The sequence below is a fragment of the Strongylocentrotus purpuratus genome, unplaced genomic scaffold (genome assembly GCF_000002235.5).
Source record: "Strongylocentrotus purpuratus isolate Spur 01 unplaced genomic scaffold, Spur_5.0 spur5_scaffold_6, whole genome shotgun sequence".
Classification (NCBI taxonomy): Eukaryota; Metazoa; Echinodermata; class Echinoidea; order Camarodonta; family Strongylocentrotidae; genus Strongylocentrotus; species Strongylocentrotus purpuratus.
Genome location: NW_022145612.1, coordinates 1489406 through 1513475, shown reverse-complemented (window position 1 = coordinate 1513475; position 24070 = coordinate 1489406). Strand labels below are relative to the sequence as shown.

Here is a 24070-nt window from a genome sequence, read left to right as displayed (position 1 = left end):
CAATTATGCAATTATAAGAAGTATTCTTGGAAATCCAGACATTGTAAACTGTCTATCGTATGCTATATTTCCATTGTTTCACTCAACAATTATATCCCAATACTTTGGCTACATGTATAATCATCAATATTAAAGCCTACATTCAAACTTTTATAACATCATGAATATATTTCAGTTGTTGCTGTTTTGTTTAATAGTCATATTAACCTTTTTATTTAATTCAATTCAATTTTAACATATACCACATTAAAAATGAATGAATTAATGCCTCTTCCACCACAGTTGCAGAGGGATAAAAACTAGACAGGTTTTCATCTTACTCACCCTATACTGAAATTCTTTAGTGCTCTGTCCTGTCTTGTTTCCTTCCCCTGACACCACCGTGATTTCAATGCCTCCTGATATTACTTCAGTAGATATTGCTGTCATACAACTTACACTGCAAAACAAAAACAAACAAGACAAATGCGACTGCGTCTCCTATATGCCTCCACCATAAATTCAGTATACGAAATGCATGGAAATATTTGTGACATATCATAATGAAAACAAAAAGCCTATCTCTTGTATTTCTTTATATATCACAATAGCAAAGCTAAAACCTGTTATTTCAGAAATTGACCTTTGTGACTTTTGACATTTGAATCCAAAATCTAATCAGATCATCTTCCTATGTTGATACATACTATCCCCAAGTTTGAGCCTCATATCTCAATTGCTTCTTGAGATATCACGATAACGAGGCCAATAATAATAACATAATAACAATATTTATAAAGCGCAGAAATCACAATAATTTAAACAAGTTTAAGGTTTCTCTTAAAGGGATCCGGTAACTTTGTCTTAGATCCTTTAGAAATAATCCTTGATTTAGCTCACGCTGCAATGATAATTATATACCTTTAGGTCAGTCAGGAACTCCATGGCTTTTTTAAGCCGATTGCCTGTCTGATTATCAAGATATTAATGATTATAATTACAAATTTTGAAAACCGTTCGCCGGACGGTTTTCATAACACTACAGTCTATTGGGGAAAACGAGTATGGTAAAACCGGTCACTCAAAGATTACTTTTTTGAGGCACTTCTTGATTATTTTTAAGTGCGAATATTACACCATATCACAGACACTGGTAACATGTAGGACCGTGTATCTCAGATTTAACATTGTTAAACGATCCCTTTAAAACGTATTTATTCAATGTTAAAAGTGTACACCCATGAACTCAGCGTCCAACACTACATGTACTTCTTTGCTTCTAAGTGGATTTTCTAATTTGTATGACTTTTTCTTGTAATTCTTTCCTTTCTATTTAAAGCGCATAGGGACATGCTATCCTGTAATGTGTTATGCGCTATAAAAGAACTGAGTATTATTATTATTATTATCCATCTCTAGAAATGCTCAAGGCGCATCAATACCAGGAATGTAATAAGTTGACCTCTGTGACCTTTGACCTATAGGTTACTCCAAAATATAATCAGATTGTCTAAGTTCCTATGGTGATATATATTATCATCAAATTTGAGCCTCATATCTCAATTGCTTCTTGAGATATCTTGATAACGAGGCCAATGCCAAGAATTTAATAAGTTGACCTCTGTGACCTTTGACCTAGTTAATCCAAAATCTAATAAGATTTTCTTCCTATGTGATACATACTTTCATCAAGTTTGAGCCTCCTATCTCTATTAGTTCTTGAAATATGGCGTTAACGAGAAAGCGGGATGGACGGACAATCCGAAAACATAATGCCTCCGGCACAACCTTCGGTGTTACACTATAACTTGCAATTGTATAACTGATGAAATGCAGTTTACTTACTTATTCCATATTATATAAACAATTAATTACACCTTTAAGATGTTTGGCAACACATTTTCATTATAAACATAAACATACAATTGTACAAAATTAAAAAAAAAAAATTGTGAAAATTGGTATTACATATATCAGTCAGAAAAAAAGAAATAAAAGTAATAAAGAAGAGTAAATATGAGATTTACCTCTGTCCTGGCTGGTAATATTCGCCCATGTTGTTCAAATCGCACTCCAAATCTTGAATAAAAATTTGAAGTACATCATCAAATACCACTCCAATGTCAGTTCCGATGATTTCTAATCTTGTTTGGCCATTAATAGGACCTGACAAGGGGTCAAACTGCAAGAAAAGAAGAAAAAAAAGAAATAAGAAATTGATCCCATCATATCTCTTTATATCAAACTATTTCAGTCTATCACTAGCATCAAAAGGGATAATTCCAAATTTAAGAATCTTGTTTGTTTGTTTTTACTAATCATGTGTCAAATATAAGATTCCTTATGTGTGTGTACATGTATGATACAAATAATGAATACCAATTATATGTAAATGTATATGAAATAAATCTAAACATTAAAAACTTTTCTACAGGTATAAGGCTCGTTCAGATATATATGCCGCGGTAAGCCATGGTGTTTCTGAATGTGTATATGAATGACAACTGCGTGCAGCAAAGGTCATACAAATATTCACTTTATTAGCTTTACATGTGCTATGACATACAGAAATGTGAAGCGTTTTACACTTGTGTCATCATACAATGAATTACCACGGTATCCGAATGACTTAATAGTTCGCATTTACATCCTGTTTGAACAAATATTCTCTTACATCAGTGATCACTGGTGCTGAACATAGATGTGTCTCATTCTGATGGAGAAACTGGTTGTTCTTACAAACTTCACTTTGAACGACATTGCAGTCATCACCACACCAACCACACTTCAAGATGGATGGAGTTGCATCTTGGGAAAGGCATCGACTGCAACTTCCACTGTTAACTGAACACTTGTAAAGGGTGACTGCAATTCAACAAAACAACATACTTTTAATAGCTCAAAATATCCATTAAATGCAGCTCAGAAGTCACTCTTTATACACACTAATTTTTTTAAACTGATTTTCTTAATGACATTTTTGGAAAGACTTTTTAAACATGCAAGAGCATTCATAAGAATACTGCTGTCGTGTAACTGGTGCCAGACTACATACCCATAATTCCCCTTATTGTAAGAATTTTAAAACTGAATGTGGTTCATAATTAATCCTTAAGTCTGACTATATACTCACATACTACAGTGATAAAGAGTAGACATAATATCACTCCTCAGGGAACGACCACAAACAATAGGTTATTAATACAGAAGACATAAATTCATCCCGTGCCAAGAACTACATGCACAGGTCTACATGTATGTGACACATTCTAATGGTTTTAAATTCCAATTAAAGAAATGAAAAAGGTAAACAATATTATTCTAATGAAAATTTAGCTCAGAATTAACATCCGAGCTTGCCTCACTTTCTTCACTTTTGTTTACTGGTTTACTCACAATCTCCTTTTACAATAATTTAGAGTGCAAATTCAAGATTTCACCATGTAATATCTTTAAAAATGTAATATCTGAAGCAGACATTTTTCAATACATATTTTGATCAACTCAAAATCCAATACCACCTGTCTAAAATGATATTAAATAAAGTACCATTGACTCCTTGTAAAACGTTACATGATTATATGTTAGACATCTATTGGCTTTAATACCATGCGTTTCTGACAGGTCATCTATGCTGTTCTGTTCATTCCACTGTACAGAGACACTGACATTCTTCTCGAGGACATTTTCATTGTACATGTACTGAAAACAAAAACAAAAAACACAATGTTATGACAAAAGAAGGAGAGAGAATCTGTCTTGAAGTAGATGGGACTTGCAGTGCAAATCTATCAACATGGTTTCAAAGCTGTTCTCACTATGGTTAACTAGTGGAACAAACAGGGGAACACCTTAGTTTATTTTTGGCAGAAGTAATACGTAGCTGTATCATATACTCTGTGGCAATCAAACAATGTGGCAATCTCAGGGTTTCATTCCATAGCAAAAAAAAGAGTGAAGAAATATGAATATCATAGACTTTGGATATACAAGTACTTTACCAGTAAGAATAGCTATGAACAGAGACAAACTGAACATTTGTGTCTGCCACTTATTGGAGTAAACCACAAGAATAACTGCAAGCTAAAATCAGGCAACATAAATGGAAACTAAAGAAAATTGTGGACAGCGAAAAAGCTTCAGTTTGTCTTTATTCACAACTATTATTATACAAATGATGCATGCGCATGAGTTCATTATACGATCCATCCGCACTTGAGTTAAGGCTGTGTGTATCTATCGCATGAAGCTGTTAGGCTGAGTGCGATAGATACACACAGCATTAGCGAGAGCGGATAGATCATATAATGAACAAATGAAAACATGCATCGTTTGTTTTATACAACGAAACTCCTAGATCCTTGTTACTTGATGTAAAAAGAATTTATTCAAGATTGTTTTGTGACAGTATATGGTTGACAAATAAATCTCAAGTTTAATAAGGCTTAATTTAGTGCGCATACATAGCTAAAGATATAGCAAGCGCAGTAATTACCTCTACCCATTTACACATAGTGCTGTGCAAGAATAGGCTCATGCTCACGCAGTATACGCGCTCTAACCTCTACGTGCACTACTGCGCTCTGAAAACGAGTTCAATAGTATTGGAAAATATTACACTCCTTTTCATGAAAACGAGTGCAATAGGCTCAGTTAATGAATCACACGTGACCGTGCTTGACCAATCATTTGATTAGGATCTGGGAGTGAATTGTATAATTGATTTTGTAGTAGCAATCATCTTTTCAGTAATTTTAGCAGTAACCAAATAGTAGGTGGAAAACAAAAGGTATAACATATATCTGGGAACTTAATTAGAGATTTACACAACCAAGACCCTTAACTCATATCCTGCCATAAAGACTGCATGCACGCTACCGTTTTATCACTTTGTACACACGAGCGCACTATCAATTCACTGCTTAATTCATGCAAGTGAGCTACTGCTTCGCTGCTTCATGCATGTTTGCTCGCATTCGTAATAAATTTATAAAATTGTTATTGTTCATGCCAATTGTAATGTGCTGAGTGCTTCCCACACACTATAGATCGCACCATCAGATTATCAGATTATTTCAAAAATAAACTTGGCACAGGGGGGATTTGTGGCTTGGCACAATGGGGATTAGCCCTGTGGCTCTGGGCTGTATTCATTATGGCACGATAAGAGTACAAACTACTCTTTGAATGACAACATAATAATTTTCTTTTTTGTTTGTATATTAAATTTGCCACACCGTTGATGCTAAATATACATTTAAACATTTTAGAGTCAAATTTATAACTCCATGAATACTTGCATTTTAATTCAATGTTTTCATGTTATTGGAAAATCATATGTTACTGTTAAAGTTGTGATAAATGCTGGGTTTGAGCAGAACTTGAGGTTTTACCTGTTCATCATTGCAGAGAATGTAGGTTTCATTAAAAGTGGTACTGGGTACTCTCACTTCTTTTCCTTCAATGTCAAGGATGCACTCATATGTTACTTGGCCCTGGAAATATACAAAAAGTCATGTTAGTAAGTAAGTAAAGTTTTATTTAACCATAAAATGAAACATGTACATACAAATGAGTAACATAGTAAACATAATACGGTAAAGGACACCCTTAGAAGCAAATTGCTTGTGGTGGGGCCTTAACAAGAAAAAACAAACTACACATAAATTATACAGTTTAAAAAACTTTAAAATAACATGATACAAACACACAAGCACGCTCACACATATACATACACACATACATTCAAAATATCCTCCTCTGCTCAAACTTGTTTACATAAATCATTAAATAATAACTGTTTACATCGTACTTTAAATCTAGATAGAGTTGTACTTTCCTTAATATTATTACTCAAATTATTCCATTCCTTAATGCCATTTAAATAGAAAGAATTTTGTGCATTTGTCGTACGAACTTTAAATAAATGTAAATGATTTTTCTGACGAGTAGAATACGAGTGAATATCACTATTAATAACAAAGTTTATATTAGGAATTTCTGGCAATAGGCGATTTTGAAATTTAAACATAAATATGCGAATATTAAATTGAATCAATTCAAAAATTGGGACTAGGTGTGTTTTAACAAAAAGTGGCCGTGATGGGGCTAAATAATCAGATTTAGTAATAATACGCACGGCTCGTTTCTGTAACAAATAAATCTTATCTATATATGATGCATAAGTATTTCCCCAAATAATATTACAATAATTTACATGTGGAAAAATCATACTATTATACAACATAAGCAAAATATTTGATGGTAAAACATGCTTTAGCTTTGACAAAACTCCAATACTTCGAGATAATTTCAACGAAATGCAATCAATATGAGGTTTCCAATTAAGTAATTCATCAATTATAATACCAAGAAACTGAACACATTCTTTCCTTTTTATAATATTTACATCAATTTGTATAGGCAATAAATCACTAGGGATCTTCCGATTTCGAGAATGAAATATTACATAATTTGTTTTATCATAATTGAGAAATAATTTATTACATTTGAACCAATTATCCAATTTTATCAATTCATTATTCATAATATCAACTAAAGTATATACACTACTATGTGATGTAATAACGGAAGTATCATCTGCAAAGAGCGTAAAATTTAATACATTTGAAGATTGTTTAATATCATTTATATAAATTAAAAACAAAAGGGGCCCTAGAACAGATCCTTGAGGAACACCACATATTACATCCCTTTTAGTCGAACAGACACCGTCAACCACCACATACTGCTTTCTATCACTCAAATAGTTTTCAATTAATTTCAATGGAAGGCCGCGAATACCATAATAATTTAATTTTTTGAGCAGTATGTGGTGGTCAATGGTGTCGAACGCTTTTGACAAATCCATAAACACACCCAATGAATAATTACCCTCATCCATATTCTTAATTACATAATCTGTTAAATGAAGTGCTCCCAAACATGTAGAATAAGTCTTCCTAAATCCAAATTGCTCATTTATCAATAAATTGTTTTTAACCAAAAAATCATAAATTCTTTTTTGCAGGATTTTTTCAAATAATTTTGAAAAAATTGATAAAAGAGCAATTGGTCTATAATTTTGTATATTTTCTTTTTCATTTTTCTTATAAATGGGTATAATTTTAGCTAATTTCAAACTGTCGGGGAATACTCCAGAAGAAATTGATTTATTAAATATATTACATAATGGATCAACAATAAAGTGTATACATTCTTTTACTACTCTGGGAGAAATACCATCTGGGCCACTTGCTTTATATGGTTTCAATGTTTTACTAAGTTCAATTATTTCAAATACTGTAGTAGGTTTTAAAAACAATGTAAAATCATTATGAGTTTTTAAATAATCATTAAATGAAGTATCTACAACAGGAATGCCACGAGCTAGATTACTCCCTACATTAACAAAGTATGAATTGAAACATTCAACAATCTCTTTTCTATTATTGTAACTAATATTTTCAAAATACATATTACATGGCAAATCATTCTTCTTGCTCTTTCCTAGTAATACATTAACTTGTGACCATGTTTTCTTGCAATCATGTTTATACTTAGCAAACATTTTATAATAGTACTGTTTCTTAGCTGTTCGTAATAAAGAAGTTAATTTATTTTTATATATAGTATACTTAGTTCTATTATTATCAGTACGTTGTTTCAAGAACTGTTGATGTAATTTTTGTTTCTTTCGTACTGATATTAAAAGTCCTTTACTCATCCATAGTTGCTTGAATTTGCACTTCTTGTTCTTTTCAAAAATGGGTAACAATGGAAAACAATCATCGTACAATAATGATAATTTACATATAAATTCATTATAACAATAATTCACATTATCAACATTATACATATTTGACCAATCTATTTTTTTCAACTCATTCTTCAATCGAGATATCCCGTCTTTTGTAATTTTTCTTTTCTTCATACTAGCAAATTCAGAACGATGTCTATACTGATTATCTTTATTATTTTTACAAACATTAATACAATACACTGGAAAATGGTCAGAGAAGTCGGAGTATAACAAACCTGAATGTACATTATCATTTAAAGTATTTGTAAAAATGTTATCAATAAGTGTTGCAGTTTTTGTAGATACTCGAGTAGGTTTCGAAATTAGTGGAAGCATATAAAATGAAAGCATTTTTTCTAAAAAATCATTTGTTTTATCATGAGAAGCACAATTTAATAAATCAATATTAAAGTCGCCCATAATATATATTTCTTTTCGTTCACTATCCAATAATTCTAAAACAGAGTTCATCTTTTCTATAAAACATGGTATATCAGAGCTTGGTGGGCGATAAATACAAGTAATTACAATAGGTTTTTTTAAAGGTTCATTTGTTTCAATTGATACAATTTCATAATCAGGTGTAATGCATGTCAAATCATTGCGAATTTTATACTGGATATTGTGCTTAACATAAATTGCAACGCCCCCACCGTTTTTATTGTCTCTACATTGTTGTATCAAGGAATACCCCTGCATAGAATATATATCAAGATCAAGATTTGGGTGGAACCATGTCTCAGAAACAGCAATAATATCAAAATCAAATTTCACTGAACTGAGTAGTAACTGAAAATCATCAAAATTCTTTTTTAAACTTCTTGCATTTATATGTATTAAAGACAAAGATGGTGTACATAAGCTATATTTCTTTCCAAAATCTTCACAAAACATATAATCACATTTGAGTTGAGTTACATCATAGTCATTATCCAAAAATGGTGTTTCACTGAATTTGAGTTCTTTATTCATAACAAATGGATTTATTTTCAAATTTTGGAGTCTTTCAATATTAATATTTTGATTCAATTGAAAGAAACTGAATACATTCCAATAAAAATCATTGTCACTAAGAAAATGATTAAAAGGTAATATACTTGAAATACATTGCGTACAGATGAATGATTGAGCAGAGGATAAAAAATCAGCACAGTTCACACACTTCATACACACTCACCCAGATAAGTCAAACAAGTTACAATAAAAAAAAAATCACAAAATCACAAATTAAATCCCCTATTAGGGAATACTGAGTTCAATAATAAAAGTTCAAAGTAAAAATGTCTATTGAGAGGGTCGGGAACCTCCCAGGGAAATATTATAGTTCTGTCATCTTACTTTCTCTTTCTCTCTCTAGCTGTCTATCAGTCTATGTGAGTTTTTCTTCACGTTCTATTCGTGGTTACCTTAATTTTCTTGCCTCTTCTATGGTACCGATAACTTTCCTGACCGATTTGCCGTTTGTCGCAGGGAGTGCTACCAGGATGCGGCCATCTGACGACCAAGCTGCGGATACTCTTGGTGACGATCTTGCCACCTTGAGTATTTCGTAGTTATGGGAGGTCAGGTCCTCCGCTATAGTAATCCCGGAGTTTTTGAGCCGGCGTCTAACCGCCATCAGTGTCTGCTTCGCGCGGTAGGTAGCAAATTTGACGATGATCGGTCGGTGGTGAACCTGTTCCGACCTCCGCGTCGCCCTATCCGCCACAGCGGCCCACGATGTCGGTGTCGATGCGGCTGTGTTCTCCGGTCCACCCGGAGTCGAGGTCGGTGTCGCTGGTAGTCTCTGCTGGTGAACTGAGGCTCCTATGCCCTGAGTGTCTGGTCTCCAGATCGCCCCGATCCGGTGGCTTCGGTCGAGGTCCTTTAGTTGTAGCTCCACTCCTAGCTTCTCCTTGGCAATGTTCATGATGACGTTGTCGGTCTGTTCTCCTGTGCTTTCGGGGACTCCAAAAACTCGTATACAATTTCTCCTCGAGTACTGCTCGGCGTCGTTGCACTTGTTTTGTAGTCTGTTAGTTGAGTCTTCCTGTGTTTTGAGTCGTTTTTCAAGATCGTTTATTTGTTGGCTTTTACGTTCAGTCTCGATCTGAAGTGAGACAATATTTGACTCGTTTGACTCTACTTGCTTCGAGAGTTTGGCGAATTCTTGTTTTAGTTCTTGCATTTCCTCTCGTATTGTTTTCTTAATCGTTTTTTTGATCATGTCAAAGAAGTCTTTATTGTTGAGAAGTTCAGGGATCGGAATTTGCGTGATTTCGCTTGACTGTGAGTTTCGCGTTGCTCTCCCTGCCATAACTCGGGCTGATTTCCTTTCATTAGATCCACTGTTTAGACCCTCCATTGTGTGGAGGGGTACGGCGATACAAAGGAGGGGGGTAAACTGTATTGTTGTTCAAAAAATAGTTCGAAAGCTTTGCGTGGACTAGTGATCACGTCGCGATAGTGTCACTGAGATATATTTCGGCCGACTCTGGCCCGGTGTTGTGAACTGCGATGCCGTTTGAAGTTATATGTTTAGATATGAGAAACTGGCTCAATACTTTCAAGGCATATTTTGCCCTACAAAATGTCAGGAAACTCACTTATATGTCCTGGGAGGTCCTCATGGTATATGTAGACACAATCAATATTTGCAAGGGAGTTTGCAAGGGAGTGTTATGTACGTGCCAGACTTGCAGAATAAATTTGGGACAAAGTCGGGAATGCATCTTTTCTTTTTAATCACAATGTATGGTGTGCTTGTTAGAAGAAGAAAAAAAGTACATTACTTCAATCCAAATGTACTAGTCTGAAGTTTAAGATAAATTTACGTGTAAATTCATACTTGCAGACTGAAGTCAAGTCTTGTTCATAATCTGACCGTGACCTGTAAGCAGTGGTGTTGAGGTAATACATGTAATGTAAGTCCACTTCCACCACAAGGTTTTCACTATACTTGAATTTACAAAAAATCTATATAAACTGCCTACCAGTGGTATGCAATAGTGAATCTCTTGTAGCCCTACTAGCTTCATAATATTAATATAATTACCTTTGACTGATCTGTAGGAAGGTTCTTTGCAGATAGTGAGTAGCCAGAAGGAATACCGACTGGTATGAGAAACGATTCTGTTGCTCCAAGCAGCTGAGGGCAAAACCCCTGTCCTTTGTTTCCAGCACCATCAGTATTCTATAGAGACAAGCAGTCAGGTAACATGTGAGCACGGAAATCAGTAACCTTGAGCAACTTGTTTGGTGCATATGTGTTCTATAAAAATGTTTATATTATTGTAACGGAGTTGATTCACCGTAGCAGGTGCATGTCAGCACATGGGGAGTTTAGGTGGTGCATGGGCGTCAACGTGGGAGGACGTGTTTTTGGCAAGTCGGAGAGAATCAGAGTATTGTTGAAGTAGAATTACATTGATGTTATAGTTATTCGTGAATAAAGGGAAGTACCTTTCGATCCTGTAAAGTGACCCTGTGTTTCAGAGCATTATTGAGAGTGGCGTGATGTTGATTGCTTAGCTGTTTATGAAAAAACCTTTGTGCGGGTGATTGGAGTCTATGTTTATAGCCACTCGGTAAATGGTGAAGGGACCCAGAGGAGAAATCATTACATGTACATGTAGTAATAAAGCAAACAGGAAAAAATCTGCATGCTTAAAAGAGCAGTAATTCAATTCATTACTTGAACTTGTGTATTTAGTCTATGATTACATAATTAGGGTCGGCTCTCTGATATATGATTTGCAACATAAAGCCCCCCAAAAGCAAACAATTCTTGGGCAAATTTTCCCCCCAAAAGTTTGGTTAAATTACAATAAAACATAAGGAGATATATCTGTAAATACCATTTGATTGACAGACATTGCACTTTGTGTCAATTAATGCTTTATTTATTCCTTTAGGATGCCAAACAGAATTTATGAGAGGGCCTGAAACCATATACAATGATCTATTTTGTACTCTAGCCTAGGAAAGCTGAAACTATATATGGCATGAAAACACTTTCGTAGTATCCCTGCATGAAGTGCTTACATTTTCTCCAATAACCACTGTATCTCCTGTCTGACATGGGCTGCTATCATCTGTACACTGGTTGTCATAAACACACCAGTCACATGGAAAGCGGGTTGTAACACAAGATGAACATCTGCAAGAAATTGAAAATTACTGTTGTATTAAAACTAATACCAAAACTACATGACTATTCACAATGATGCAAGTCATAACCCTTTCTACAATACTGCCAGAAGTTCAAATTTGATCATTATAAACAGCCCCAATGCCAACAAGAACAACTAGAAAATAGCTTGCTGAAGTTTAATGAATCCAAGAACTTACGATTTAATGTGACTGCAGTCAAAGAAGAAGAAATCTGTGGTCACAAAGTCGACACTTGTTTCATTTGAGACAACAGACAGAGGCAGGTTCAAGAAGTACACTAGCAAGCAAAATGAAAAGAAATGTTAAGCATACAAATCATTTTAATGCAGACAAAATCACGTATGAGTGAAGGATGATGAACCACTTTCTGCTTTTTGTCTAATAACAATAATTAGAAGATAATCAAACAGATTATTAAAGGGGCGCAGATACTGAGAGAAATACATGGTAATTACATCAGTCCTACATTATATCATAAACCTCTGAACACCTTTATACGATGGGAATGTCTCAAATCAAGGAGACACTTCACCTTGTGTTCAACATACAACTCAATCTGCTTTGTGGATTCTGCATGTCTCTTGTGTTGTAATGAGTTGTCTTTCAAAAAATGTCAACAACAACAAAATAAATCAATACATTAGATAACAAAAGATGTACCATATTCCAATTATTTTTTACAGGTATTGGTATTTTAATTACTTATCAATAGTCAGCACATGTTATTTATTCAGATAGATGTAATTAGATTTGCAAAGACAATGCACATGTACAATCCGCACTGGTACACATTTCATCTTTATACTTACTTCCATCTGGAATTGTAGGTATGCCGTTTGCAGGAGGGGATGTACAGGTGACAGTATTACCGGTAGTTGTAGCAGAGACCTCATAAGAGTTAAAGGCACACATGTATTGAAAAGTGCTCCTAAGATCTGGGAGCTGTTGGACTGTGATGATAATCTATAACAAGAATGGGAAAAAAGAGTGTGATTTCTCAACAAGACTTACATGCACAGGAAATCTCACATGTCATTTTACATTGCTTTTACTTTTAATAAGTTGTATTTCATTCCCTGACTATAAAATTTGAAACGTTATAATAAAAATGGAAAATAATATTATTTTTGATTTTTGTTATAACTGATCATGTCCGAGTCAGCAGTCTCTGCATGGTCAGTAATAAATAAGCTAGTCAAGTATCACTTATAGCTGATATTTACGTGTAGTACAAACTATATTTTAATCATCCTTAAAGTGATCAAACCAGCATGGATATGCAGAAGGAAAAAGGTAATCTGAGAAAGTGAAATTACAATTGTATTTACTTCTTGTTGTGTCTGATGATAAGGCAGACTGTTTGGCTGGACATCAGAGATGGATACACACTGTAAAGCATTGTATGATAACCATCGAGTCGACTCATCACGTAAGGGGCATGCCTCATATCTTGTGCACCTTTAGAATGAATGGGAGTATAGAGAACCAATTCATTAGTCTTGATGTGTAGAAACAAGATCATCAATAGATGATTTTTATTTCTATTAAACTAGACTTTAAATTAGACTTTTTGAGGGTATAAACTTCACAAATTTTTTGTTATAGGTTGCCTTTTCTCCCTTGCATATGTTGTTCAGGATCTAGTACTCTTGCACCCCAATTGGATACAGTTTATAATATACATAGGGTTCAAATTATCTAATCAGTGACAGTCTTGTTGCTTTTTCTCCCTATTATTTGTTATCATTCTCTTGTTTAATATTGCATCCTCAACAATCCTTGCAATGGTTCAACATTTACAAAAAATCTGAACCTATGGTTACCTTACTAAATTCTCGACTATAGTTCTCCTGAAATTTCATTAATTTTGTATCCAGTAGAAGAAGTGAACAGAAGACCGCTTACTGATGTTCAAATGTGAAATTTTTCTGTTCAATTGCAAGGAATTTATTAATCCAATATTCAGTCCGCCATCACCTGTGGGAAGCGAGGTGCCTCCATATATTTTTGTATCATAAGTAGAGTATTTTGATGACAAATTAAAGTCATTTGTTTCTTTTCCTTCTTTTACATTTAGGAACAGGATGGTTAATATTCATCCAGTGGCCTCTGCCCCCCCCCCCCCCCCCCCCCCCCGGTGACAATATGTCCATACGCCCATAATGGGTAAAATGTACTAGAGAATGTGTGTTAGTGGATTAGAAATGGGAGTCTACAGCTTATTTGTTTCACTCACTCACTTTAACAGTTGATAGTTGGAACAGGGGAGGGGGGAGGTGCTACTGTAAGGCCCAGGTGCAATAATTACCTAGATATGCCATTGCACAATTTTGACAGAATTCATTCTCTACTTTTTGTGTGTCATGTTTTACACCCATAGTAAGCCTCAACTTAAAAAAAGGTTGAGGAGCTGTTCTAGAATACACAATCCATAGCAAGATTTGTACAAAAGCACCCACCTTGCTTCTAAAGTACACCATCCACAGTAAGGGTCTCCAGCATTTCCTCCATTGCCTCCAATGCATTCATTGCAGGTCTGGTATTGGGTACAGTTTGTCAAATCCAATGTCAGGATCTACATTTTGTTTTTATAACATGAAGATTAAGTTATTTCCTTTACCGGTATGTTGATGATGCTGATACACATATCTATGCTCACCATGTATTGTTTTGTATTTGGTAGAATAAGGAGACCTTTAAACGGACCAACAACAAAAAATATTATTTCAAAACCAGGGCTATATAAGACAGTTAACAATTGAACATCTAGTGCGAAAAGGGGGGGGGGAGATTTATATCATAAGAAGGACCAGACAGAACTTATGAGTTCATTTGCATGCACATCAAATTCAAAGCAAGCGCAACGACTTTTCTGCCAACAAGTGCCTTCATCGTTTTGTGCACTCAAACTTGCAATATTTATTTACATCACAGAACTCAAAATATACAGAGCAAAATAATTTCTCCCTTTTAAATATGTGAATCATTATGTAAGGAGATATGGTCGAGAACCTTATTTTCATGAAAGCATACATACATACATACATACAATTGTCTTTTATATAGCGCAACATCCAACGAATTGCTCGAAGCGCTTTACAGAAATAATGACATAGTAAACACAAGATAATACATGTATAAAAGAGTAATTATAATAACAAACAAAAATATTAGAATTACAATTTACTTATTGAAGAGGTACGTTTTTAGTTTTTTCTTGAAAATTTCAACTGAGGGAGAGGTACGGAGGTCGAAAGGGAGGGTATTCCAAATTTTGGGGCCATAATAAAAGAAACTACACTCCCCCGATCTTGAATTGATACGTGGTAATCGGAGGAGCGTGGAGTCGTTAGAAGAGCGGAGGTTGTATTGAAGTCTAGGAGGAGTATGTAGAAGCACAGACAGATACATTGGTGCACAATTATTCAAACATTGGTAGACAATTAGGGAAACTTTGTATATGATTCTGTTATTTACGGTTAACCAGTGTAATTGCTTAAGTAGAGGAGATGCTGATTCATACCTGCTCCCTCCCAAAACAACCCGGGCAGCACGATTTTGGATTCGTTGTAATCTTTGAATGTCTGTCACATTAGCATTCAAAAGAAGAGAGTTGGCATAGTCTATTCTACTGAGGATTAATGATCTTACGACATGATGGCACGCATCAGAGGTCAACAGATTCTTGATTCTAGAGATATTGTACAAATGAAAGTTAAGCGATTTACACAAAGCAGTAATTTGTTTAGACATGGACATTGAAGATTGAAAGAAAATACCTAAGTTTTTGACATTGTCAGACATTTGTACTCTACCATTTCCTATGTTTATACTTATATCACGCGGTAAGTGATGTCTAAGCTTTGGTGACATGGCCAGCAGTAGTTCCGTCTTTCCTTCGTTCAGTTTGAGTTTATTTAAGGTCATCCATATACTAGTTTCAGAGATACATTGTTCAAGTTTACTTATTTCTTCTTGAAAATTTGCAAGACTTTTGGGGTTGAAACTTGTGTATATTTGTGTGTCGTCAGCATACAAATGATATCTAAGACCGTAGCGACTAATAATTCTTCCCAAAGGTTTGACGTATAGCGTAAAAAGGAGCGGGCCGAGTACGGACCCTTGTGGAACTCCATAATCTAAAGTATGAACATCAGAGTAAGTGCTATCTATGCGAACCCGATAGGTCCGACAGTTAAGATACGACCGAAACCACTGCAGAGCCGTGTCACGTATTCCAAATTCTGAGGAAAGCCTATCAATCAAAAATCCGTGGTCAATGGTATCGAAGGCTGCGCTTAAATCTAATAAAACTAGTATCACACCACGCCTTTTATCAATTTCACATAGAATATCATTTCTAACACGGGTTAGTGCAGATTCAGTACTATGATGTCTCCTGTATGCCGACTGAAATTCATCTTGTAAGCTAAGCTCTTCGACATGGGCTGTCAGTTTTGAGGACACCACGAGCTCAATCACCTTGGATATGTAAGCAAGATTAGATACAGGCCTATAGTTTTTAAGTTCCGAAGAAACCAACGAAGATTTTTTCAGGTGAGGAAAAACTATTGCATATTTAAGTTTGTCAGGGAAAACTCCATTCACTAACGAGCAGTTTATGATTGACGTGATAACGGGTACCATTACCTCTGAATTAGCTTTAAGCAGCCAGGTTGGCATGACATCCAGGTCACAGGACTTGTTTGCATACAATCATTCAATTTCAATTTATGAAATATGGAGAAAGAGTAGAAAAGTCAGAAAAAAATCTACAAACAGAGAGAATACATGTACTTTACAGTTCTCTTTTTTGAAGTTTTTCTGATTAAAAGATAAATCAGGACATTAAAAAATGAAATGTTATTTTTTTAAACTATGTGATTATGCTCATACTGTCAGAATCACATGAAAATAGTGTGCATTAACAAAATTATAAGTCAGTTAATATGTTGTATACAAATCAATCATCATCTGAATCACAGAGTGGCATTAAAGTGCTACACTGACAATTTCACACTTCAATCCTTCATCTGGGTAGAGAGAGCAGTTTAATTTCAGTGACAAGGTTGATCAATTGAATTATAGCCTGGCACTTGTGTACCAGGCCAGAAACATACATGTACATGTACACACATATATACACAGAATTCTATACATTATGATTATATGTGTATAATAACCAATTTGCATAAATTACATGCATTAATTGGCCAGTGGCTGTTCTAGAGGGGGCTTAGGGCTCAAGTCTCCCCCCCCCCCCCAACATAAAAAAAAAAATCATCAAACCCCCCAAAATGTTCAATTGTTAAGCAAGTTACATGTATGTGTAGAAAATGAATTAAAGAACCCCAAGCCGTGCCCCCACTAATTTATCAAGAACCTTGGCATCACTAGCATATTCACACATTAATACTTATACTTGTATAACCTACCTGTGAGCCTTGGTCTGAACTTGTGGCCAATGTTATCTGCTCCGTAGATTCATCAAGAAATATGTCTTGTAATACAGATCCACTTTCAAGAGGAACATTCTCATAGACGTAGCCAAATGAACTATTCACAATATTAACCTGGCAAAACAAGCAAATTAGAATGATAAAGTATATCAATTAAATAATATTCTACAAGTGTGCATGCCCATACATCAAGAAAATAATCATACAATAATTATTTTCTTTAACAAAATTCTGTATTCTGCTGGATAAAAAAGGGTAAATATATTTGTAAATTTTCACAAAAACACAATGTACATAGTCTATCAATCAATTTCATATCTATTGATAAACAATGAATCCTCAAGGTCTCTTCTGGGTAGTCTTGTCTAGCTATTACTCCGATGGGGACCACATGTGTGTCTTGAAAGAAGAGTGCTTACATATGCATTCATCTTCATGATGTTGGCTGGTATTTTGACCCATTTCAAGTCCCTCCTGTAGTCCCCAGTTAGAGCTGGACAAGACTACCCAGATGTGAGAGACTTTAATATCTGTTCTTTTAGATATCAGTAGTTAAATATAAAACAGGTTCTAGAATGTAGGTAATATTATTCGTCAAATGACACCACATGACCGTGTATCATTCCTTCTTACCCAGCCTACTGTGCGAAACAGTTCCTTTCAAAAAGTGATGCATAGCTGGGATGCGGGTATGTGTATATATATTTCACAGACGCGCACAAAATTGAGATGTGATGAAATGCAGGTAGTTACAAATACGTCATTGATGCGCACACTGAGATGAATTTTATACTATTAGGCTGTGCTTATGTACTGTGATGTCTTTCAAAGCAAATGGTGCCATCCCCATCCCCCCCCCCCCTCCCACCCAACTGTGCACTTTGTGACATCTTGATCTGGTTTTGTTGCTTATTTTTCAAACTAATATTCATATTGAAGAGAAAAAACAAATAAGCTCATGCATTATAGTGATATGCACTGAAATGGGTTAAGTCACAATGAGCCAGCAAAATTCTCTTTCATTAATTCTATTGTGACTAGACCTGCCTGCAGGACGTATTCACCATTGCACTCGTTTTCATGAATTACTTGTCTAGTTTGTTTCATAGACTACAATGTATTTTTTTGTAGTAAAGCCTGATAAATTATGTTTCTTTTTTAATCCAGCAAAAAAAGTAATTCTGTGAGGGAAAAAATGAATATACAAAGCTAGATGTAAATGCACATGTAAGCACTATTATCTTTGGAATTTGAAGTCTATATTACAGTACCGGTATATTGTTTTGTGTTGCTCTAGATATTATTTCACTCCTTGTGCCATTTTGTGATATTCATCTAATTGTTCTCCTTTGTAATTGAGAAGCCAGCTTCTCCTCTTTGAATGTGCTCAGTAAAAGGGGATTGAAAATATTACCTGTATTCAGATACTTTTCATATTCCCAATCCTATGTAAAGTCAAAACATGGTCTCCTAAATAAAGTTAGAATTTTGTTATCTGTCCAGTTAATACCTTAAGACTGGTTATCCTTCACCTGTATGCATTTATGTACACTAACCTTATGTAGGTATCCTTGTGTATCTCCCATGAATGCCACAGTATGTTGTCTCTCTATGGTTGTCACAATGGAGGTGCATATCACATCAGGAATGGTGAAGATGGGCGAAGCAGAGAGGGGAAATGTACCACTGGCATACCGGTAGAGAATCACAGGAGGATCTTCATCAATATAAGCTGTACACTGTGCTGTTTCTGGTGGAGTGTATGGGTCAGGAAACTGCCAAAAGAACATACATGTAAAGAGAGATAATGGTAATGAAAGTGTTACAATGGAGTTTGAAATATACAAATATTAACTGATGTGTCAGTTTGGAAGAACGGGTAACCATTCCACTGGTATAACAGTAAAGAGAAGCATTACTCTTCTTCGTAATAGGCTGCACTGGACTTTAACATCTAGAATGAATGCTTGAAATAATGGCCTGCTGTCTTCCTCTGGTAGGTGAGGTGGAGGTAGGTATATCATATCAAGTAAATTGGTGCTGGGTTAGGCAGAGAGGAGAAGCATTCCACTAGCATTCTTGTAGAGATTCCATATAAAGCCATCATCTTCATCATAAGCTGTACACTGGACTGAGTCTACCTGGTGAAGTGAAAGCAACTGACAGAAAAATTGAGAATATTCATAACATTTCATGGCACATAAACTTTATCATCTCCAATGAGAGTCATCATCAGTGGTGATGATGGATGAGGCAAAGAGTGAAAATATTCCACTAGCAGATATACCAGTTAAAATGTAGCAATAAATGTAATCTTCTATGTAACGTAGTATTTTGCAAGATATTATTTTCACAGATTTTTTGACTTGTTGTATATAGCAAGTCAATATAAGCGAGGGATGACTGCCCAAATTTGTACTGTGAGGAGCCTGGGTTAAAATGTCTGTGTCAATATCATCCAGGAAAAATATTTGTATGCAAATAAATTGCCTGATTCCCTGCATTTAGAGTTTAATAGAAGTAAGAAATCAGAGCCTGGCAGAGGAAAAGCTTCAAGATTTGGCCCCAAATACCGGTAAAAATAGGTTTTACACTTGCTCATTTAGCTTGCAACAGAGAGAAATATTTCTTCCGCTTTGAACCCCCCCCCCCCCCCCCCAAAAAAAAAAAAATGAAAAGGATTTTATTTGCATTTACATGAAATTGGATTACCGGTACATCTTACTTGTAAACCAATTTATTTGGTAATCCAAAACTCTTGAAAATGTAAGGTTGAGTGTTACCCTTTCTCATTTCAGATTGATATTTTTCATTTCATGTACAAGTTCAGTTCATGAACATCTCATAATAATACTACAAAATTTACTACAAATATAATTTTCAGTCAATATTCCATTTAAAAAAAACAAGAAATCAATATCCTGTTCCATCTTGCATCTACACAAGTACAGTGTACGTATATCAGGCGCGGATCCACGGGCCTAATTCTTCCGGCCCGGCTATGGCAAGCCCTTTGTGTAAAAACTAGATAAACTCTGTTTTTCTCAGATAAACTCCGTTTTTCTCAGATAAACTCTGTTTTTCTCAGATAAACTCAGTTTATCAACAGATAAACACAGTTTATCAGAAAAACAGAGTTTATCAGTTGATAAACTCAGTTTATCAGAAAAACTCAGTTCATCAGTTGATAAACTGAGTTTATCATTGATAAACACAGTTTTTCTGATAAACTGAGTTTATCTAGTTTTTACACAAAGGGGTTGCCATAGCCGGGCCGGAAGAATTAGGCCCGTGGATCCGCGCCTGTATATACATGTATATGTATGTACACCCGTATATTCAGGTATGTCATCTCAACTACAATGTGGATCTCACAATGTGATCCAGTCTGCTCATGTTGGACCAGCAAGATCCCAGTTAACTAAATCATTCAGTATCGAAAGAACTGATGGCCTTTTGTCTCTCTAAAACTCTAAAAACTGAATGCATCAGCTAGCTGGGATCCTACTGGTCCGATATGAGCAGACTAGATCACATTGTGAGATCTGCACTGTAAGATGTGTTTCATGTATTTATGGGCGTAGAGCATTTCAATATGCAGTCCCTCAACTATGGAACAAACTTCCTATTAATATTAAAGAACGTTCTTCTCTTGATATATTCAAGCCTCTGTTAAAGGCTTACCTTTTGCAAACGTAATTTGTTTGTACCATTCTTTATACAATACAATGTATTAGTTTCAGTTTGGATATTCATCATGATATTATGTTCTTATCATTTCATTTCTTCTGTACTCACTTCTTGAATTTTTTCTATTTCCACAGCGCTTAGAAACTTAATTGTCATTTGCGCTATATAAAAACTGAGTATTATTATTATTATTATTAATATTTAATTTTGACTTTTGATTTTGATTTTATGCAGGGGCCCCACTGAGTGAATGCATGGCTTGATGGGATTACCATGTTCAGATCATGTCAGGTCAGGTCAGATCAGATTAAATCAAATCAATTCAAAATATATAATCATTTACAATTATAAGAAATCATATCAAAGCAAAGCAAATCAAATAAACCCGCACTCTACTCAATCGAAGTACAATTAGGTGTGCACATCCAAGAACTACAGCAAACTCTGATGATCATGATAATACATATGCACATACCTTTTAATTGAATTGACTTACTGAGTTACAAAAGCTGTCTCCAAAGTAGACGTTTTTTGTTCCTAAGTCGTTTTTGTCTTCCTGGATACATCCCAAGACAGCATCTTCAAAGCTCTGCAGGACATCACTCATCTTATATATACAAAGAGCAGATGAACTCTCACTTGTGAATACAGCATACAGAAGGTCATCAGTACTCTCAATACTGAATGAGTCAGCTAGCTGGGATCCTGCTGGTCCAATATGAGCAGACTGGATCACATTGTAAATCCCATCGTGAGATTCACACTGTAGTTCTATCTCTGTGTAGGATTCAAAATCATCATCTAATGAATTACGACACAGTCTCCCCAAGTATACAGAATCTCCCCTTGAGATGAAATAGTAGAGATATTCCATGTAAGTGATCAAATGTTTACAAATTGCCTGTGTGGTAGAAGATGCAGGTGCTGATACCCGTTGTACAGGTCTCAGGTCTACAAGACTGTGCTTTGAGACAGATCGAATATTAGCATTAGCATCACTGCTCCCTGTAAATAAGTACAATCCACCATCTACAGTACCCTCACCATTGCTTACAAAGTCAGCACCTAAAAAAACAGCTCCAACATTGGGTGCATCTGATGTTGTCACAACACGCTGAATAGTACCAAAATCATATTTCACTACATCATGTGATATATTAGTCAGGCTTCTCGTCTCACAGTAACCATCACAGCTGCCACATGTGATGAGCTTATCCTCAGGTGATGGAGCTACAAGAAGAAGTTTATTGTTGTTGATATTAGAGCATTGTCCAGTATCCACAGAGTGTTTGAGAGTCAGGTCTGAGTTGAGTTGATAGAGTCTCTGTCGTGCTCCAATATAGACATCTCCAGTGATGTTGTTGATGGTGATGTGGTTGAATGGCAGGGTGGGGTCAGGACTCTTAAAGGATGATACCAGGTAGGAGGAGAGAGGAGCTGAGTAGATGGTCTGGGTCAGGCAGATGAAGAGGACAGTGAGAACAGGCAGAAACCCTCTCATCTTTAAGAAGTGCACCCCAGCCATGATTGATGAAGTTTCCAGGAGTGATACTTCTTTTCTGTTAAGGGTAAAAGCAAGAAATAACTGTCAGGACAGATGTGAATGCAATATGTGCATTTTGCCAATACAGATAAAAACATGCTCAAATGACGATAACTGAAATCCCCTACAACAGGTACTTGTAAAGTTAAGATATGAAAACAGAATTCAAATTCAAAATTCAAATTCAAAGTTTATTCAACACTCTTCATAAAAACATTTAAAACATACAAATACAGAATGGAGTTATAAATATAAAAAAACACAGAAAGTGATAACAAATACAATGGCAATTTATAAGAGCATTTGGGATAGGCAGAAAGGAGGGAAGTTCCTTATATAAAAGCCTACCCCTAAAAACACACATACATGAAAACGAGAACAAAAGAATAGAACAAAAAAACAAAGAACATATTAAAACTTACTATCATGCACGATCAGAGTATATAAGAAAATGTCAAAAATTTGCCCATACTATTGATACTGATTATTATACTTGTTTAACAGAAATTGTTTATATTTAATTTTACAAAGATTGAGAGTTTTGCATTTTTTTATTTCCTGAGGTATACTATTCCATATTAATGGTCCTTTAAAAAATAGTTAATTTTTCATACAAGTCGTTCTAATCTTGGGGAGGTGATAATTTAGGGCATTTCTGGTATTAAAATTATGCACATCACAATTCAAGTTAAAACATGTTGATAAAAAGGTAGGCAAGTTGCCATTAAAACATGAAAACTGCAATATAAAAATTATGCATATCGATTACATTCAAAATTCCAAGTTTACAAAATAAAGGATTACAGTGAGCATAATATTGGGAATGAGTTATAATGCTTATTGCTTTCTTTTGAAGCTTACAGTAAAGGTAAAGACCAGTAATGGTCATGCGATTGCATTGTGAAAGAAACGTTGTGGAATCGATCAGAAAAGGTTGATCATCTAGCATCTAGCATCTGCAAGGTTCTGGAATCATCAAAATGATAAGAAATTTGGCCCATTCTTCGTAAAGTTACAAGCACTATACACAGAAAGATGTATATGGGACTACCCTATATCTCTCACACGACCATGAGAGAAACAAATTTACCAAATATATGAATTAGTAGGCGGTTTCCCGGCAAATTTTTTATCATCATGTATTAGTCAAAACATATTCTTTCACATGATTGGTAATGAGAGCTTCCATTTCATTTTTTGAAATTGGGGCGTTTCCAATACTGGTCTTTACCTTTAAGTAACCTTAACATATCATTTTTATTAAAATTTGCCCATGCAACTTTACAGTAATTAAAATATGGTGTTATTAAAGTATCATACAACATTTTCAAAATATTTAAGGGATAAAAATGAACTTTATATAAAATACCAATATTTTTTGCTATTTTATTGCACACCACATTTATATGCTCATGCCACTTCAATTCATTATTAATTACAATACCT

At 35.0% G+C, this 24070-nt stretch overlaps 1 protein-coding gene across 6 annotated transcripts in view; it reads right to left on the bottom strand.

The window, feature by feature from the left end:
- The window catches only part of LOC586628 (plexin-B1), a 75998-nt gene that overhangs the window by 18948 nt on the left and 32980 nt on the right, over positions 1 to 24070 (bottom strand). For all 6 annotated transcript variants that reach the window (XM_031000148.1, XM_031000145.1, XM_031000146.1 and 3 more), the window contains 14 exons: positions 21578 to 22640; positions 18948 to 19166; positions 17368 to 17505; positions 14392 to 14507; positions 13261 to 13390; positions 12742 to 12895; positions 12110 to 12209; positions 11804 to 11918; positions 10815 to 10952; positions 5373 to 5474; positions 3588 to 3681; positions 2654 to 2844; positions 2007 to 2161; positions 325 to 439 (listed from right to left, as the gene is read on the bottom strand). In XM_031000148.1, the coding sequence (XP_030856008.1) occupies positions 325 to 439; positions 2007 to 2161; positions 2654 to 2844; positions 3588 to 3681; positions 5373 to 5474; positions 10815 to 10952; positions 11804 to 11918; positions 12110 to 12209; positions 12742 to 12895; positions 13261 to 13390; positions 14392 to 14507; positions 17368 to 17505; positions 18948 to 19166; positions 21578 to 22606 (2796 nt within the window). In that variant the 5' untranslated portion in view covers positions 22607 to 22640. The remainder of the gene's footprint in view (positions 1 to 324; positions 440 to 2006; positions 2162 to 2653; positions 2845 to 3587; positions 3682 to 5372; positions 5475 to 10814; positions 10953 to 11803; positions 11919 to 12109; positions 12210 to 12741; positions 12896 to 13260; positions 13391 to 14391; positions 14508 to 17367; positions 17506 to 18947; positions 19167 to 21577; positions 22641 to 24070) is intronic.